The 19,512-nt window shown below is 38.6% G+C and overlaps 1 protein-coding gene across 4 annotated transcripts in view; it reads right to left on the bottom strand.

Annotated features, from left to right (window-relative positions):
• Positions 1–18,730, bottom strand: part of fn1a (fibronectin 1a) — a 46,897-nt gene extending 28,167 nt beyond the window's left edge. For 3 of the 4 annotated variants that reach the window (XM_065292875.1, XM_065292873.1, XM_065292871.1), the window contains exons 1-25: positions 18,432–18,730; positions 18,091–18,216; positions 17,788–17,925; positions 17,556–17,687; positions 17,317–17,454; positions 17,039–17,197; positions 16,727–16,909; positions 16,435–16,617; positions 15,108–15,284; positions 13,495–13,650; positions 13,264–13,392; positions 12,900–13,043; positions 9,502–9,623; positions 9,190–9,358; positions 8,909–9,094; positions 8,673–8,801; positions 7,109–7,198; positions 6,824–7,021; positions 5,469–5,747; positions 5,055–5,318; positions 4,639–4,733; positions 4,363–4,531; positions 3,343–3,432; positions 3,057–3,254; positions 231–494 (exon numbers count right to left, since the gene is read on the bottom strand). In XM_065292875.1, coding sequence (XP_065148947.1) covers positions 231–494; positions 3,057–3,254; positions 3,343–3,432; positions 4,363–4,531; positions 4,639–4,733; positions 5,055–5,318; positions 5,469–5,747; positions 6,824–7,021; positions 7,109–7,198; positions 8,673–8,801; positions 8,909–9,094; positions 9,190–9,358; positions 9,502–9,623; positions 12,900–13,043; positions 13,264–13,392; positions 13,495–13,650; positions 15,108–15,284; positions 16,435–16,617; positions 16,727–16,909; positions 17,039–17,197; positions 17,317–17,454; positions 17,556–17,687; positions 17,788–17,925; positions 18,091–18,216; positions 18,432–18,561 — 4,048 coding nt within the window. In that variant the 5' untranslated portion in view covers positions 18,562–18,730. The remainder of the gene's footprint in view (positions 1–230; positions 495–3,056; positions 3,255–3,342; positions 3,433–4,362; positions 4,532–4,638; positions 4,734–5,054; positions 5,319–5,468; positions 5,748–6,823; positions 7,022–7,108; positions 7,199–8,672; positions 8,802–8,908; positions 9,095–9,189; positions 9,359–9,501; positions 9,624–12,899; positions 13,044–13,263; positions 13,393–13,494; positions 13,651–15,107; positions 15,285–16,434; positions 16,618–16,726; positions 16,910–17,038; positions 17,198–17,316; positions 17,455–17,555; positions 17,688–17,787; positions 17,926–18,090; positions 18,217–18,431) is intronic. The other variant, XM_065292874.1, reaches the window with a different exon arrangement.
• Between the last annotated feature and the right edge of the window lie 782 nt (positions 18,731–19,512).

Genomic DNA, 19,512 nt, shown 5'->3' on the forward strand with positions numbered 1-19,512 from the left:
TATTTTATTATTTAGTCCCATTCACAGGGTAATCTCATTGGTTTAAATCCTGCTTTACATAACCAGAAGCCAAGCATCATTTAACCTCTTACTGGCTGTCAAAGTGGCACGTGACATAGCAGTTTTGACAAATGATTTAAAGCTGAAATACACCATGTTGCTATTGGATTGGAGGCAGAACTCGGGATAGGACTCAAATTTAACTTTAAACTAAATGATGGTTTACTCACCTGTGGTGAAAGTGGCTGAAGAGCCCTCGCTGAGCACATTGTTTTTCTCTGCGTGTAGGGTGACGGTGTATTCAGTATCTGGCAGGAGGTTGATGAGGTTGTACTGTGACAGGTGGCCAGGAATACGCAGCTGTCTGGGGCTCGAGCCCTCATAAGTGAGGAAGAGTCGGTAACCTGTGATTTCAGCTCTGGGAGCAGACCAGAGGATCACAGCGCGGTCCCCAGTAACATTAGTGAAGTGAATATTGGTGGGTGAATCGGGCTCTGTGAAGAAAAAAATTAGAGAGTTAGTGTGCCCAACAATAAGAGAATTAAGAGATGAGATGTTGTATAAAGCAGAATTATTAGACTCCATGATTAAGCAACCTTTAGCCAAAGCAAATATATCTAAACATTCTAAAAACAAGACATTTACTTGAGAAACAAAATAAAATAAAAATTTAATGAGAAAAAATGAGCATTTCTAGGTATCACTTTACAATAAGGTTGTATTTGTTAACATTAGTTAATGCATTAGCTAACATGAACTAACAGTTATCGATACTTCTACCAAAAACAAACTACAAGACAAGAAAAAATATCGTTTTTATTGCATGTTAAATTTGTCATACACATACCTTAATCTTTTATATATTTTACAAGAAAATTTGAACAAAAATGGGTCACACTGTATACAATAAGGTTGTCTTTGTTAATATTGTTTAAAGGATCAGTGGGTGGAGAAAAAGCTGCAGATAGACCAGGGGTGTCAAAACCACCTAAAGGCTGAGGGCCAGATCGAAAAAAATCCCCTTATGAGAGCAAAATAGGCCATGAACTGCTCATAAGTAAAAAACTGCATTGAACTACTTGAATAGGTCATCTTGAAATGAACATAAAACTAATTATGCCTCATAAAAGATATAAGGCAATGTGTATTTATGTCTGCGTGCATCTCATACGGCCAAACATATCGGTCATCCACTGACGCAGAAAAAAATCCTTTCTATATCTCCTGAAATATCCGCCTTTAAAGTTTAATTTTGGGGGGGGGGGTTGACACGTTGAAGACTGAATAAGCATAGAATAATGAAAGAATATAACATTAAATCTGCAGTTTTTTCTTTAAGAAAATCAAATACAAATAAGTAAATAAATACAAACTCGCACCTGACATGAACGCCCTGCTTTCATGGACAACTTTCCTTCTTTTGCCATTTTTTTGACTGACTGACCACTAGCTAGCTAACACATCTAGATAGCTAACACTAGCTAGCTAACACCACAGAATGCGGACGCGACTAAGATGGCGGCGCTACTGGAAGGTATTTCTTTTCGTTAATAAAGTTTTAAATATGGATATTTCTACAACAACACCGCGCAGATTACCCTCAGAAGACCTTTGTTTATCATCCTGGAGCCGTTTGGATTTATTTTGTGAAGGATGGACGCACTTTTTTGGGATTTGAAGGTCGTGGACTATGGGTGGACCCCGTAACATTACATTTAATCAACTGAAAGATCTAAAACATTTTCTAAAATATCCGAAAATGTGTTTGTCTGAAAAACGATGGACATATGCAACTCGGACAGCTTGGGGGTGAGTAAATCATGGGTTTAATATCATTTTTGGCCGAACTATCCCTTTAATAATCAAGGACTACTGGTGTTGCTGAAACACTGACTACATCCAAAACCATAGGCAGTTGACTTGATGCCTCGCTGACGCATGAGGCAATAACTTCAGAGGCATTAAATCAGCCCCTGGGAAACGCAATGTGGCAGCCTTCATAGGCAGGATAATGAATTCTGTTTGAAATATAAACAGAAACCGACTTTGTGATAACTAATCCAATATTTTAAAAAGTGTACTAGTAATTTCTCGCTAGGAATGCAATCAAAAGGTATAAAAAGTGAAAATATAACCTTATTTACACAAAATTTGTGATGCAGGCGCTTTCTTTTTTTCGAACTTGGCCAGGCTCGACCAATCATAATCCTTGCGCACATCCACGCATAGAATTGTGGGACAAGACGATAAATTGATCTCAAGAGTCAAGAAGTAAACCAAATAATGAATTCAGATGTGCCTTGATGCCTTCATGCCATTTTAGAGATTTTAAACGCAACCACTGACAGTGCGCTGGACCACAGCTGTCTCATGAAAGACAAGGAGGTCATCAATCCACGGTGCATGCTGGGATTTGTAGTGCAATGCTGCGTGTTCCGAATGGAAGTGTAATTATGCCAATATAGTTTTTTATATTGGGCTGCCAGACAAAACACCTACTCCAAATAAAACAAATACATTCATGGTTTGGTGACATCATGCGATGTTTTATCCAAATTCAGACAGAAAAATGTATGAGCAAAAATAAATAAATAAATAAATAAAATCACATAACATGTGTATAATTTATAGCAACATTATTCTATAATAATATATGTATATAATAAAATATTTAAAATAATATATATATATATATATATATATATATATATATATATATATATATATATATATATATATATTATAAAATATTTAAAATAATGTAATAATATATAATATTTTATAATATATATTTTGGTCATTTTTCACCCCCCCAAAAAAAAAAATTGTAATTATGCCAATATAATTTTTTTTTCATTATGATACAATGATATCACAGTAATGAGAAATTTAGAAACCATAAATTTGAAAGATAACAAGAAACCTAAATGTCTGGACACACTTCTATAAATATATTTTTAAATATATATATGTTTATTCCCTCCAAAAACAAAATACATATTTTATTCATGCAACATGTAATTTCTTTTGATTTTGTGTAGTGTACGTGTATGTACCTAGTGGCTCCCCAGTAGTGGTGACCTGAACAAAAACCGGTTCACTCTCTAAACTTTCTTCAACAGAGTAGATACTGATGTTATAGAGCCGACCAGGCCGAAGGTCACTCAGGGTCACTGAGGTGGCAGTGTTAGGCAAATTCAGTTCAGTACTGCCAGAACTGCCCTCTTCTGATGGTGTGTACACCACACGATAACCTGAAAACAAGATATGTACCCTTTCAACTTCTGACCTTTAGTGTGTAGTTTGCTTATGTCTTGTTTCAATAAAGAAGAAGATTCCTACCCGTGATAGGAGCCTGAGGTTTTGACCAGCTGACAACAATGGCTGTATCCTCCACATTCTCCACTTCATGGTCAGTAGGAGCATCAGGAGCTATGAAACAAACCAAACAGAAAGCAAGAAAATTGTGAAATACAGCAAATTGTCAATAGCAGATACTTTTAGTTTTTACATTTGAACTTTCTTTACAAAAAAAGTTTCGAATAAGTAAGGGATAATGCATAGGCAGCCGGTTGTTATTGTAGAAATAAGTCCAAACAGTCTGATCAGGCGCAAATTATTTGTAAACATAATGTCATATTTATATTAAATTTTTGTGTAATATTAAACTGTACCTGTCAAAATGATTTGCAGCATCAGGGTTACCGTGTGTTATTAGTTTTAATTGATTGATATCAGGGAATAACAAACCTGCAAATTGCGCAACTGGCCAGTCAGAATTAAGCATTCCAATGAGCCATATAATAATAGTGTTTATAGTGTATGTTATTATAAAGAAAAATTCTCTTTTTTGGTTCAAAAACAACGTTTTTGCTGAAAAAAAATTAAAGCCATGAGGACAGATGTAAACCATATCACTGCCCATTTTTTATAATCCAAAATTAAATAGCTTTTAAAAATGTGCCTTATAAAAGTTACTGTTGTGCAGTGGTGATCAGTGACTTCTTTTCGAATCGCGAAAGCCAGCACAACATGATGCGAAAGCCGCCACAACACGATGCGAAAGCCGCCACAACACGATGCGAAAGCCGCCACAACACGATGCGAAATTGAGGATTTGTAGTGCAATGCTGCGTGTTCCGAATGGAAGTGGGCCAAGATCAACTTAAAATCTTATATCATTGAGTGGGCCAGAAACAAATGCGCAGCTGGCCTACTTTGGGCCATGGGCATTGTATTTCACACATGTGAGATAGACAGGATAGGTAGGATAGATAGGATTTGACAACTGGACAACCTTTCTTTCTCATCCTCAAATATTATTTAACTCGCTAGAAAAAGAGCAGATGTTTTAACACTTACAGGTGACCACTTTTTGGGTGATGGGGTTGCCATGCTTATGACCGTTGACGACCGGCTGAACACTGTATGTGTACTCAACTCCAGGTCTCAGGCCTGAGATGAAGATAGTACCAGACTCTGAGGTCTCGTCTCTTGGGGCTTCACCACCTTGGCTGGGCCGTACGGTCAACTACAGTACAGAATAAACGTGTTTGACTTTGATAAAGCATTCATGTGTAAAAATGTGTTTAAGTGTGAATCCTGTTGTAAGGTGCTAGTTTAACAAGGTAACAGTACCTTGTATCCAATTTTAGGAACAGGAGACCAGGTGATAATGATGGAAGTGTCTGTGACATCAGTTTTGAACTGAGGAACATTTCCCACTGGATGAACTAAAAGACAGAAAACACAAGGTTTGATTTACTACTTTGTTTTAAACACAAGATATGATCAGGACAAGGAAATGTGTTCCAGAACTACAAAATAATCTCTAATATACTTCTATCACAGGTTTGTATTGCATTATTATTCCTGTTCACAGGGTAATCTCATTGGTGCAAATCCTGCTTTACATATCCAGAAACCAAGCATCATATAACTTCTGATCAGCAGTTTTGACAAATGACTTAAAGCTGGAACCCCACCATGTTGCTTTTGGATAGAAGGTAAATAGAAGATAAATTTAATCTTAATCTGAATGCTGATTTACTCACTTGTGGTGAAAGTGGCTGAAGAACCCTCGCTGAGCACATTGTTTTTCTCTGCGTGTAGGGTGGCGGTGTATTCAGTATCTGGCACGAGGTTGATGAGGTTGTACTGTGACAGGTGGCCAGGAATACGCAGTTGTCTGGGGTTCGAGCCCCCAAAAGTGATAAAGAGTCGGTAACCTGTGATTTCAGCTGTAGGAGCAGACCAGATGATCACAGCGCTCTCCTCAGTAACATCAGTAAAGTGGACATTGGTGGGTGCATCGGGCTCTGTGAAGAAAAAATGTAGAGAGTTAGTGTCTCCAACAAGAAGATAATAAAGAGATGAGATGCAACTTCAATGCAAAACTTCACCTTTAGCCAAAGCAATATTTTTGTCAGACAGAAGTTTAAGAAAATAGTAGTCGTGTGCAAACTCACTTGTAGCTTGCTCCCCAACCAGTGGTTCACTTTCTTCCCCTGATACGAGAGCAAAGATGAAGAAACGGTACAGGGTTCCAGGCCGGAGGTTCATGACCTCAGCGTAAGCATTGCGTGTTACTGGCAGCGGCGTCTCTTTCTCTGTCAGTCCGTCTGGACCTACTTCAGCTACAGATACACGATAGCCGGAGACAGCTGTGGAGGGACTGGTCCAAGTGATTGTGATTTTGGAGTCAGACACTTCGAAGAACTGCAGATCAGTTGGAGAAGGGACTTCCTCTGTGGATAGACAAAACTAAAATTGTATATGTGCATAACCATATCATTTATCTTCTGAGTCACACTCTTTGAAGGGCTTATCATAGCAATCCACGCTTTATCATTGTGTTAAACTTGCTCATCTGAGCAAAGGTATTCAGACACCACCAGCTGACCCGCCAGCCAGAATAACATTCTTTCAGACAGACCGGCTATAATGTTTCAACAGACATCAAAAACTTTATCACTTTAAATAAATGGTATGTTGATTTTTTGTATCATATTCACTTTCCATATGACGCAACGCATGAATCAGTGCAGAATAATTTTAAATAGTGAATACCAGATAACATCATCACATTGAGGTCCAGACGGAGTTGCAATGTTTGCTGACTTGCTAGATTTAGTATGAAACAGTCAGACGTCTAAGGGTCTCTCACAGCCAGTCCTCATAAAACAAAAAATCTCAACACGTTACCCTATAAGGATAAACAGGCATTTGGACTCCTGCTATCTGACCAAACTACAATGTGATCTTGTATTTGGGCTGCCAGACAAAACACCTACTCCAAATAAAACAAATACATTTATGGTTTGGTGTTTTATCCAAATTCAGACTCTGTTATATAGAAAAATGTTTGAGCAAAAATAAATAAATAAATAAAATCACATAACATGTGTATAATTTATAGCAACATTATTCTATAATAATATATGTATTATTACATTATTTTAAATATTTTATAATATATATATATATATATATATATATATATATATATATATATATATATATATTATATAATATTTTATAATATATATTTTGGTCATTTTTCACCCCCCAAAAAAAAAAAAAAAAAAAATTGTAATTATGCCAATATAATTTTTTTTCATTATGATACAATGATATCACAGTAATGAGAAATTTAGAAACCATAAATTTGAAAGATAACAAGAAACCTAAATGTCTGGACACACTTCTATAAATATATTTTTAAATATATATATATATGTTTATTCCCTCCAAAAACAAAATACATATTTTATTTATGCAACATGTAATTTCTTTTGATTTTGTGTAGTGTATGTGTATGTACCTAGTGGCTCCCCAGTAGTGGTGACCTGAACAAAAACCGGTTCACTCTCTAAACTTTCTTCAACAGAGTAGATACTGATGTTATAGAGCCGACCAGGCCGAAGGTCACTCAGGGTCACTGAGGTGGCAGTGTTAGGCAAATTCAGTTCAGTACTGCCAGAACTGCCCTCTTCTGATGGTGTGTACACCACACGATAACCTGAAAACAAGATATGTACCTGTCAACATCTGACCTTTAGTTTGTAGTTTGCTTATGTTTTGTTTCAATAAAGGAGAAGATTCCTACCCGTGATAGGAGCCTGAGGTTTTGACCAGCTGACAACAATGGCTGTATCCTCCACATTCTCCACTTCATGGTCAGTAGGAGCATCAGGAGCTATGAAACAAACCAAACAGAAAGCAAAAAAATGAAATAGGATTGTGAAATACAGCAAATTGTCAATAGCAGATACTTTTAGTTTTTTACATTTGAACTTTCTTTACAAAAAAGTTTCGAATAAGTAATGGATAATGCATAGGCAGCCGGTTGTTATTGTTGGAATGAGACCAAACAGTCTGATCAGGCGCAAATTATTTGTAAACATAATGTCATATTTATATTTAATTTTTGTGTAATATTAAACTGTACTTGTCAAAATGATTTGCAGCATCAGGGTTACCGTGTGTTATTAGTTTTAATTGATTGATATCAGGGAATAACAAACCTGCAAATTGCGCAACTGGCCAGTCAGAATTAAGCATTCCAATGAGCCATATAATAATAGTGTTTATAGTGTATGTTATTATAAAGAAAAATGCTCTTTTTTGGTTCAAAAACAACGTTTTTGCTGAAAAAAAATTAAAGCCATGAGGACAGATGTAAACCATATCACTGCCCATTTTTTATAATCCAAAATTAAATAGCTTTTAAAAATGTGCCTTATAAAAGTTACTGTTGTGCAGTGGTGATCAGTGACTTCTTTTCGAATCGCGAAAGCCAGCACAACACGATGCGAAAGCCGCCACAACACGATGCTAAAGCCGCCACAACACGATGCGAAAGCCGCCACAACACGATGCGAAAGCCGCCACAACACGATGCGAAAGCCGCCACAACACGATGCGAAAGCCGCCACAACACGATGCGAAAGCCGCCACAACAGGATGCGAAAGCCGCCACAACAGGATGCGAAAGCCGCCACAACACGATGCGAAAGCCGCCACAACACGATGCGAAAGCCGCCACAACACGATGCGAAAGCCGCCACAACACGATGCGAAAGCCGCCACAACACGATGCGAAAGCCGCCACAACACGATGCAAAATTCACCACAACACGCTGCGAAAATCGTCACAACATGTATTTAGCCCGTCATGTGTGTGGCTCGTCATGTCAAAATTTGTGTTCGCCGCGTCATGTGAACCATGTGCATCATGCGTTGTGCCTGCTGCACACGCGTCTAAAGGGTTTATGATAAAAGTGATGCTCGCGTTTGCCAGATACTCGCTCAATCTAATGTGTAAACAGAGTTTACTGTTAAGTTAGTGTCTTGCAAGTATTTTGTAAACATTTTATCATCTTTTACGCATGTATAGTCCCTGTAAGCGAGGGTCCGCGTAAAGTGCACGTGGCACCAATTTCATCTTCATCATAGTATGCATGCACTGCATGCAAACCGCCAGATTATTGTAAACGAGCGTACTTCTATGCCTAGGTACATGCGGACATACACGTACATGCGAATGTATAATGTAGCCCAAGATAAGCATTGCATTGTCGTTGCAGTGCGTATGCGTCGAACGTCTGTGTACACGTACACGCGTGTACGGTCGCATGCACGTTAAAAAAGGACTATACTCCGGGATTTACCTGTAGTCTGTGAAGTGGTAAGAATCAGATTTGGTTCTCCTTGATTGGTCACTTCATACACATTAACTGTGTACTTCCTTCCTGGGAGAAGTTCACTAATATTTACCGATGTAGCCGTATGAGGCAGGTCTGGAAAAAGAAAAACAGGCTTATAAAATACACCTTAACAGATTTTTAACCAATCAATCAATACCAATGGTTGTAAATGCAACCACACCACCAATGCATATACTGACCCAAAACAATGGGCTGTCCAGTCTGACCCCCCTCCTCACTCAGCTCATATTCAATCCTGAATCCAGACACTGTGTCGGACGCAGACATCCAAGAGATGACAAAACTGCTTGATGTGATCTCAGTCACAGATTCAGAGGTATCCACCACTGGAGGGGGCTGGGTGGTCTCTCCCCCGGTAGGTAACACTAGGGAGGAAAAGTAAAGGAAACATCGTCAAAACTACAATAATTGCAAAACTGCGACAGCTTCAAACAAGACTTAAGATACAATGCCATCTTACATGAGCCATAGTTTGTGGTGAAGTCAAAGCGTGTGACTTCTCTGCGTCCGAAACGCAGAATGCTGATGAGTTGACCCTCATAGGTGATTCCTGGCTTCAGTCCAGCAATGGTGTAAGAGTTCAGATGCCCTGGAATATTGGCCTCCATCCACTGGCTATGACTGTTTTTCTGTTCAGAAAAAAGGAACACTCAATACGCAATCACATACAATTTTTATGAACGATACAAACATCATCTACAAGTAACCAAAACTCATAGATTTATAAAGTAAAAGGGTCACTAAAGTGAACAGCATCACAGAAGTGGCTCACCTGTCTCCATTTGAGTATGTACTGTGTGATGTGTGCAGAAGGAGAGGCGTTCCATTGGATCGGGTGAGAGTTGGGCTGGTTGCCAGATTCGGTTATAATCACCTGAACTGGACGATGACCACCTGATAAATACAGATAACAATATATCAGTACACTCATACAGGACACTAAAAAGGTTCCCAGAAGATACTAAAAATAAAATCATATTTGCAGCCAAAGCACCTGCATTTATTTACAAATTATAATCGATACTGTGGACAGTGTGTACTTCTTTATCCCAAACTGCTCCCTATTTCCTGTATAGTGCACTATGTTCCCCATTTTGTAGTGGTACAATAGTAAATTCGAGCATTCTTTCACTCTGTTTAACCCACAATGAATTTGATTTTGAGTGTACACCTTTGCTAACTCTAACAATTTCCTATAATACATAGTGTGAGAGCCGCCTGACTGGAGTCAGCTTAAGACCACTGACAGGACAAAACACAAATGTATGTTTATACACTTGTGTTTGTTTTGGTTAGCCGTTTTTTCTACTTTATAAACAAAAGAAATAAATGTAATAAACATTTAAACATTCTTTTATTTACTAACATACAAACTAGCAAAAATAATATAGGCTTATAACATAAAAAATATTTTTTTTTGTTTATAACGAATGGGGCGAACACACCAAAAGCTAATTCAATGATTTGCGCAAGTAGATTACATACAAAGTTAATGCAAAGAAACAAATGGACGAAAATAGATGCTATTATGTATGAAGACGCGTTTAAGGCTAATTGCACATGTTTTCGGTGCAAAAGCGCCGACCTATATTTGTCATTCGCATCGCCTGTGTGAGTTTGCGTTTTTGCACAGACTTTGAATGTAACCTACTCCCGTAAATCACTGAATTTGCTTTTGGTGTTTTCCCCCATAAGACCTACCAACCGTACACTTTATGTACATTGATGGGTGTGTCAAACAAAACTGTGAAGTACTTTACTGATCTGGAAAGCTGAAATCTGAATCCCTAAAATCACGCAACTTCTATTTAACTAAAAGCACACTAGGTTTCAAATGAGTGTGCCTGGAAATGTAGTGTTTGGGTGCTTTACATGGTGAAATTAACTGAATGTGCTAGTTGATTTATTAGGTTAGTTGTAAAGAACATTCTGTAAAAATATAACCCTGATATCTTTAATATTGTCTGACTTAGATATGTCAAAGATTGAAATGGATTAATGAAATCTAATTTTGATGCTTGTTCTTATTTCATAATAACATTATGAAAGACTTTAGCCTTGATTTCACATGCTTGGTTTCCATCCAAACGTGAAAAAAAATTCGCAAAATTCGCAAAAAAAAGAAAAACAAACAAATGCGAATTAGGTGAATTTCCATCAAGTTGTTCGAGTGAATGACAGTGGTATTGGTAACCTAGTAACCAACAGTAAATAAAACAAGGCATGCTTGGAAAATGTAGACAGGACTGCATGTAGTCACGATGGGGCAAGTTATTCATTTATTAGCAGTGCAGCTTGTAACTGCCAAACTAAATGCTGTGCACAGAAGAAGGAATGCAGCATTGTTGATACAGGCACTAGCAGCAAGGACATTAAGTTGACGTCGAGCCACATATATGGTAAAGACAGCAGTAACAGCTAGATGGTCTTTCCCGTGGGTTCAATGTTCGCTACATCAGAATTTATTCGGCAAATGCGTTTCCATCTCCAATTATTCGCATTCGTGTCAGGTCTGGTCAGCTCACTTCACGTTTTAGTATCAGCTCAGCTACTGTGTACTGTATCCAGTGGAAAAGCCCACCAAAGTGAGCTGACCCGACCCAAATTGTGGGGTACTCTGCAATGGAAAAGCGCCCATATGTTGTTCAGACAGTCCCATCCAGTTTAGTGTTTCAACTCTGGGCTGCCATGTGAACCAGACCGTGTGCTGTTTAGACAAAGATCTGGCTAGACGAGACTATATCATTCTAGTAACCCACTGTTTTAAAAATGCTTAGACATCAAATACTTGTTATAATATAGTAGACAGTGTTTGCATAGGTGAAAGACAACAACTGGCATATTGAGGACAAAGTCTGAGTATAGACGATACGTATATACAGAATGTCAAAAGTGTTTTAAGATCAAGTAAAAAATGTTTATAGCATGATGGTGTGTCCTGTTCCCTTTGGGGAAATGCACAAATGGGAAACTTAGCATGACTCTGTGAGATTCTTACCAGCGTTTCAAACCAATGAAAGAGAAGACCGCTACTGTCTCACGCTTTTAAACCAAGAACAAACCTCTCCTGCGATCAACACTGAAAACCTCAGCACATAGCAGTAGGTAACTCTTTCATATTATGAAAACAGCCAATTTCCCAACACTGCCTTTAAAATGAATTTCCCTTCAAGTTTCTCATAGTCTCATATGGCAATGTCACCGAATTGCTTGTGATCCCAGGCTTTCATTACAATCTGGTCTCAATTTCTCTCAATTATTGCCATGACAGCCCACTGGCTGGGTAGTCTGTACGCAGCACTTAAAGCTCACTTAAGTCTGCATTACTTTCCGCTAGCCAGCGCCAGCGTAACCCCCCACTGTTCCCAGCCATCTCACAGCTGGGCGCCATTACCCAGGGTTATTGCTCTGGGGTTGCCTAAACTCGCATTGAGCAAAAGGAACCACTTCTTACCTCAACAAGCTCTCAGAAACAGAGAGGAAACATTATTAATGCACACTTCTGGATCTGGCAAACGAGGGCAGTGCTTTGCATAGTTATAAAATTGTATGTAAATCGAAAATCTTTGGCTTAAGACAAACAGCACAGTTGTCATTTCATCTACAGACTTTGGAGACTTGAGTAAACTATTAACAATGGAAACCCCATAATCATTGCATGATGTTAAGACAAGCGAAAAGTGCAACAAGTTTGCAAGATTGAATATCAAACGAAATTCCGTCACAGGATGAAGAAAACTCAAAAACAAACAAACAACGCCAAAAGGGTCTTGGGGTGATCGAGACAGCTGTGTTAATTGGCCGCTCTTCTTTTCCTATCCAGAGAACTTCAAAGGACAGACGGCAAACGTTGACCCACCCGAATCAAGGTGTGGGCACCTTAAAGCCAACATCCTTGATTTCAAACACGAGCATTTGTTGGGAGTTGTAAAAGTAAAGATCACAAGAAGGAGCAAACGCGAATCGTCACTTCAACAAAACACCTGGGAGAAAAGGCAAACGGCACTCGTGCTCTCAGCAAACATCTGGAAAGCTTTGACTTCTAAACCTCTCCCCACCCATGCCCACAAGACTACTTATAGCAATACACAACTTGACCCACATACTGCGTGTAAGTGTGTGCACCAGCGAGGGAACACATGCCACATAAAATAATTCCTGTTTACTTACCAGGGAAAGACTGTTGAGGCTCGCAGCTTAATTCTCCGATGCCATTTCCATAACAGTAACATTTGTAGTGGATCCCTTGAATAAGTTTATCCCAGGAATCTCCGATCTGATAAAACACTCTGGTTTCCGGCTCCTGACATTGATCTACAAAAATGATGGAAATTAGAGCAACATGGTCATTAATTGGAAACAAGGCTAAATCCGCTGAACAATTTGAAGGATAAAGGTGCTTTAAGCAATGGTCAGTTAAGCAAATGACAGCAAACTGGTTCTTCAACACGTTCTTCCCTAAACCCAAATCAAAATCTCTCTCTATCTATCTTGTTATTGATGCAACTGTCAATAAAGATAATTGTCGGCTCACCGATAGCGTCACACTTCCAGCGTCCACGGCCTTGACCGAAACAGGTGCAGTTCATCAAGTAGCCCTCATCGTGGTGTTTGGTGAAAGTCTGATTCACTTCGTAGGTCAAACCATCCACAATGCATTGGTCTGGAGGATGAGAAGACATACATAACATTTACACAAGGATACCTTCACTAGTCATGCGACTTCACTTCAAAATCTTAGGAACAGTTAGCTGCAACCTCTGACCTTTGAGTTGTGAGTAGGCGACGCAGCTCCATTCTCCACGTCCATTACCGACGCACGTGCAGCGCATCATGTGACCCAACACTTCGTGCCGTCTGTCCCACTGATCACCCACACGATACATCACACTCTCACTAGCGGTGCACACCTCCTCATGAGCTAACAGATATAGAGTTGATATAGAGAAGTCATATGAAAGCAGATGATCAAAGCGTATGATACTACTAGTAAGCTACAACTATGCATGTTTATGTGTGACCAATAATATAAAATTTTGTGCTTGTGTTCAGCTGACGAAAGGAAGTCATATACATCTGGGATGGCATGACTCAGGTGAGTAAATTATGAGAGAGTTTTTATTATTGTGACCATGTCTGTAAAATCCAGGATGAAGCTGAGATTAGGAATATCAAAGTTTGATTTCATTTATTGATTTCACATTAATTTCAATCTTTGACATGACCTTACTCAGTCCGTATTAAAGATATCAAGGTTCTATTTCTCACACAATGTTCTTTAAATTATGTAGGATGAACAGCAATTCACTAAAAAGCCTTTAGCTGGGTTTTCATAGACTGGGTCACAATTGGGTGAACTATTCTTGTAACTATTGCTGGAGCCAAAAGTTTCAGGATGGGTTTAAAGATCAGTTGACTTCAATAAAGTTAGTTTATAAAAGCCCTTGCTTGCACTGTGATAAAGCCGATTGGTATATCAGAAAGAGGATGATAATGGTGAAAGAGCTTCAAGGTTAAGACTGGAGGAGGACACTGCTCTGAGAACAGCTGCCCTGGAGGACAGCCAGATAAATTAAGTCCACTGCCAGATAGACTCTGGTTCAGTCCAACTTCATTTAGTGACATGGACGTAAATTTGTTTAGAATCAAAAGATATTTTCATTAGTTTACTTTTGTTAATCGAAAAAATACGTACCTCTTACAAAATAAACACTATGTAGCAACACAATGAGACATGTTTTCATGCATGTCTCCACTATCAATAAAAAACTCCCCAGGGTTCACCTGAGCTCAAATGTCACCTCAGTGTCAGCATCACCCATCAAAGTTCAGTCAGAATGAGGTGTTGATGTTAATGTGGCTGATTAGGTGCTGAGTGATCTTTTGTTTCACATTGTTAACATCCTGATCTTAACTGATCAGGATCTCCTCCCTCACAGACCTCAAGGTAATTGAAAAGGCTGTGAGATGTCGTATTTAACAACATCTGTTATCTATTCAATCTTTTTCTAATATACTTAAAGAGTAATGCTCCCTGTTAAAGCTTTAAAGAAGAGGCAACCCCCCTTCAAAAAAAACTATTTTTGTCAGTATTTACTCTCCCTTCCTTGTTCAGTTCCAAACTCTTCAGGTAAACAATTGTGATCCTGTCTGTGAAATTCAAGCTAACGTCTTATAATCTAATGTTGAGATTAGGAGCATCAAAGTTTGATTAATAAAATGTTTTGCTTACAGCAAGTTATTTCGTTAAGACCTAAATTGATTTAATAATATAATTCAATAGAATGCTCCATCTTCCTGTGCCAAGTTGCAGTCAAATCCTAACTCGCTCCTTTCTTTGGCTCCAACATTTATTGCTGGTGTAAAACTGGCACTTACCTGCCATGGGACAGAAGCCAAACCGCTGCTCTCCGTCAAAGTTATAAGTGGTGCCGCACCATTTCATACCATCTCTTCTGCCATCAGCAGTGCAGTCAGTGTAATTACGACCGTTGTAGAGGAAAGGGAAATGACACAAGGCACCATTGGAGTTTCCTCCTCTGGTTGTTATTAAACCTGAAAATGAAGATATTAAAACATCAGTAAGAAACAAGCAGTTTAAAACAGTAAATGTGCAGTGTAAAATTCAATCAGAAATCAGTATGCAGATATAAAGTGACAGGGTTTAGATCAGGGGTCTCCAACCTTTTTGTGGGCAAGAGCTACCACAATGGATAAAACAATCTGAAGGGCTACTTTTTAAAATAGTCTACTCAAAACTTTTTTATTTTACTTGTTGATACATTTTAGTATTGTTTAACATGTTAACATACGCGGGCACCACGTTGGAGACCCCTGGTTTAGATTAATCCAGGAATAGGCCTTATTTTATTTTAGGACTTTTAAGAAGTTTTTACAAACATACCTTACAAAAAACATTACTAATGTGCATTTTGAGACAAAACAAAGGCACTGATGTATGTTAAGATATTTCAGTGCAATATGTTTTTAAATTAAGGCAACTCAAACATGCATTTTGGTCAGGGACAAGAATACGCCCTGTTCGGGAAATCACAGCTACATGTTTTAATACTATCAATGCACCAGAGGCGGACACTACTTGAATATTTTAAGTAAATTTTCCAAGCATCTGTGCTTTATCAGAGTGTTTGTCTTGGGGAAAAAAATACTTTACTTTACTAAAAAATGTTCACTACATTCAAAAGCATAGAATCATACTGTGTATTCCTTTTATATTGCATATTAAAATTGATTTAATACCCAATTACATAAAAATTGTGTACTTTTACTTAAGTAAAAGTAAAAAAAATACTAGATGTGTAATGTACTTAAATATTAAATATAAAACAAAAACTTGAAATTATGAAATGTTGTGGAGTAAAAATTATGCTCATATGCTTTGGAATGTATGTTTTCCAAAGAAAAACACTGATAAAATACGAATACTTAAAAATTTACTTTTATGTAGAAAGTAAAAAATTGGTTGGGTAAAATATAGAGAAACCCAACTGTTTTTACTGGTTATAAATTATCACTGTTTCAACCCAAAATGCTAAGTTTCAGCCCACGGTCCATCATATATGGACACTTTCTAGGTCAATTTAAACCGACAGTTGGGTTCGTCCATATTACTAAAACCAATGTTTGAGCAATATCAATACTGCGGTTCTTTAATATCAACAAAAGTCATGTAACTCAATCTTACCATTCTTTCCAGTACAGAAGGAGAACTTGTAATCTTTCTCAAAGTCAGACGAGGTGCTACACCAGAGCTGTCCATCATTGCGCCCCTCAGAAATGCAGGAATAAAACGTTTTCCCCATGAACGCAAACGGGAACACACAAGGCTGCCCGCCTGAATTGCCACCATACACCTGAGTCCTGCTATCTGCTTACACACAATGTAAAACAACTGAGCTATAAGCACAGCACTTAAACTTAAACAAACACACCTGCAAATTCTGCCAGAATGATCTAATGTGAATAAAGACTCTAACCCCATTCTTCACAGCTAACGCCGTTCCCCAAGCAGGTACACAGCATCTGTTTGCTGCCTTGTGTCTTGATCCAGCGCATGCCCAATGAGTATGAAACGCCAGCGTCCGTCACACATGTTCCCTCTAATGGGCTTTCAGGTAGCGGCAGAGGCTGGACGTTGGTTACCACGCGAGACCCCGTACCTAATGGACGAAATAACAAAGATGAAAATTTAATTGAAACAACCCAACATTTTCTGTATATTTTTAGTGTGAGAAATTTTAGTTTTGGGTAAACAATCCCCTTAAGAAGAGCATCAACGTGGTTGTTACCCAGGCTGGTGGTGTGCAGCGACGCGTGTCTCTCACACTTCCACTCTCCACGGCCGTTACCAGTACACAAACATTGCAACAGGTGTCCGCGAGAATCGGTCTTGCTCCATGTGTCTCCGATGCGGTAAGAGGTGCGTGTGTCCTGGTCATTACAGCGGTCTATAATGGACAACATGAAAAAAAATCATGTGAATCATTAAAGTGAAATCGAGCTAAACAGATGGAGATGTGATTTGGACTATTCCACTTTTCCAAAAGGGTGCAGTTGTTTTGCTTACTTCTTGATGTGCATGTGATGCGTCCACTTCCTTCTCCTAGACAGGTGCAGTCCACGATCATCCAGCCTTGGTAGGGCTTCTCCCAGGTCTCACCAACCATGTAAGACGTGCCAGCAGTGTTGTCATAACAGCGCTCGGCTATTAGGAGGAAGTGCAAATAATATTTTTAACATCTGTACTGAATGAGCAGCGACAATTTCAATTCTGATTTGATAAAGTCCAAGATCACCATTACTTACCAACGGGTTTGCAAGTCCATTCTCCTTTCCCATTGCCCAAACAGACACACTCGAGCATGTAGTCTCCAGTATCATGGGGCCTCCTCCAGGTGTCTCCAATCTTGTAGGATTGACCTCCCTCGTGACAGCGGTCTGGAACAGAGGCCAAGAAGGTAAACAGAAGCAAACCTCCGAAAAGTGTAATTCCCAAACTGTCATACAGTAGAATGACGGAAAGTTCCAGTCTACCCACTTGCAATGGTGCAACTGATTTTCCCTCGACCAGAGCCAATGCATGTGCAGTCCCAGATCATTCCATCTTTGGGCCTTTCATAAGTCTCTCCAACTCGATAGGAGCGACCGTTTACTTTATCATAGCAGGTCTCCTCAGCTGGGAACATACGTGTACATTTTGGTATTAAAACTTAATTGCTGCATTAATTTACTGCTTGCAGTTTTCAGTATTTGCTATTTCTATGCAATATTGATAAATCAAACTATGCTATTCAACTAAGGAAGAAAACTTTCTTTCATTTTTATGTAATGAGAAGCTCACCTTCTGGTTTTGATTTACACTTAATACCAGACGCTCCATGACAAGTGCAGACCAACATGCTGCCCAGATAACTTCGTTCCCACTGCTCTCCAACTCCATAATAGTTACCATTTTCAACACAGCCATCTGCACAAGCACAAAATCACTCTTTTAATTCTCTACAATATTTCATTTCACTCAATAACCAGTCTTGATAACACAAAAACAAGCAGTGTCCTAAAATAATTTCTCATTTAGGGAAGTTTGCGTAAATATAAAAAAATATTCGCCTATAACTCCATAAAACCGCAACAATGTATCAAAACATAAACAGACAAACGCGTGATAGCACCTCAACCTACCTTGGGTTACGGATGATACCGAATGTTCGTGCGCTTGTCTCTTATGTTTCCCCGTTACTTTCGGCATACACTGCACAGCGCAGGCGAGCAAAGTCACTGCCAGCGCCGTGCCCAAAGGACCACCGGACATTTTTACAGGCGAGATGAAACAAAAGTTGCACACCAATAGTTAAACCTTCCTTCTTCGGGGAAAAAACTTGAGGAGACGCACTACTTTACACGCTGCGGATTTCAGGTTTCCCACAGCCTCTCCAAGTTTCCCTCTGTGCGTTCTGCTCTCTTGCGCACCTCTGCGGAGAACTCGGATGTGTGAAGGCTTTTATTTTACCTCCACATTCCTTCAGGGAGGAGGATCTACCCCACAAACGCGTCAACCACACAAAAACCCTATCCCATCTTTTGCGTAAAAGTTGGAGAGTAATTACGAACGCAAGGTCAATGCGCTTACTGTTTTACACACGTGACACTGCAAAAATTAATTCTTACTCAGTTTTTGGGTTTTGTTTTCAAACACAATAATCTAAACATCCTTAAAACGAGATACTGTATATTCAACTGGGAAGCTTAAAATAAGAAAAATATGTTAACTAATGGGATAAGAAAAATTAATCTTGTTTTTTTTATTTTATTTCAATTCTTACACCCTTTGCAAACAGCGTTTCCTTGTTTTAACACCAAAACAGACCTTTTTTCAAAGCAAGACAAAATATTATGCCATTTTGCTTATAAACAGTCCTGTTTTAAGAATATTTAGATAATGATATTTGACAAGAAGTCCAAAAACACAGTATAAAATAGATTATTTTGCAGTGTATGTATCTGTCTACCTCAGTGTTTAATAAGAGACCAGAAATGCATCTGTTTCAAAGTATTTCTTAAAAACAGTATGACTATTAATCCAACAAAGATCTGTTAGTAGATGTTCCTTGGCACAGGGTGCGGCACCCATCTGAATCCTCTTATACAAACTTCAATAATACTTTCTTGCTGGTAAAATAAAGTTATTCTCTGTTAACTTTCCCCCTCAGAAAGAAGTTAAATGAAATCATAAGACAGATGGTGAAGAAAAGACAATTCAGTT

The sequence above is a fragment of the Paramisgurnus dabryanus genome, chromosome 15 (assembly GCF_030506205.2).
Source record: "Paramisgurnus dabryanus chromosome 15, PD_genome_1.1, whole genome shotgun sequence".
In the NCBI taxonomy this organism is placed as follows: Eukaryota; Metazoa; Chordata; class Actinopteri; order Cypriniformes; family Cobitidae; genus Paramisgurnus; species Paramisgurnus dabryanus.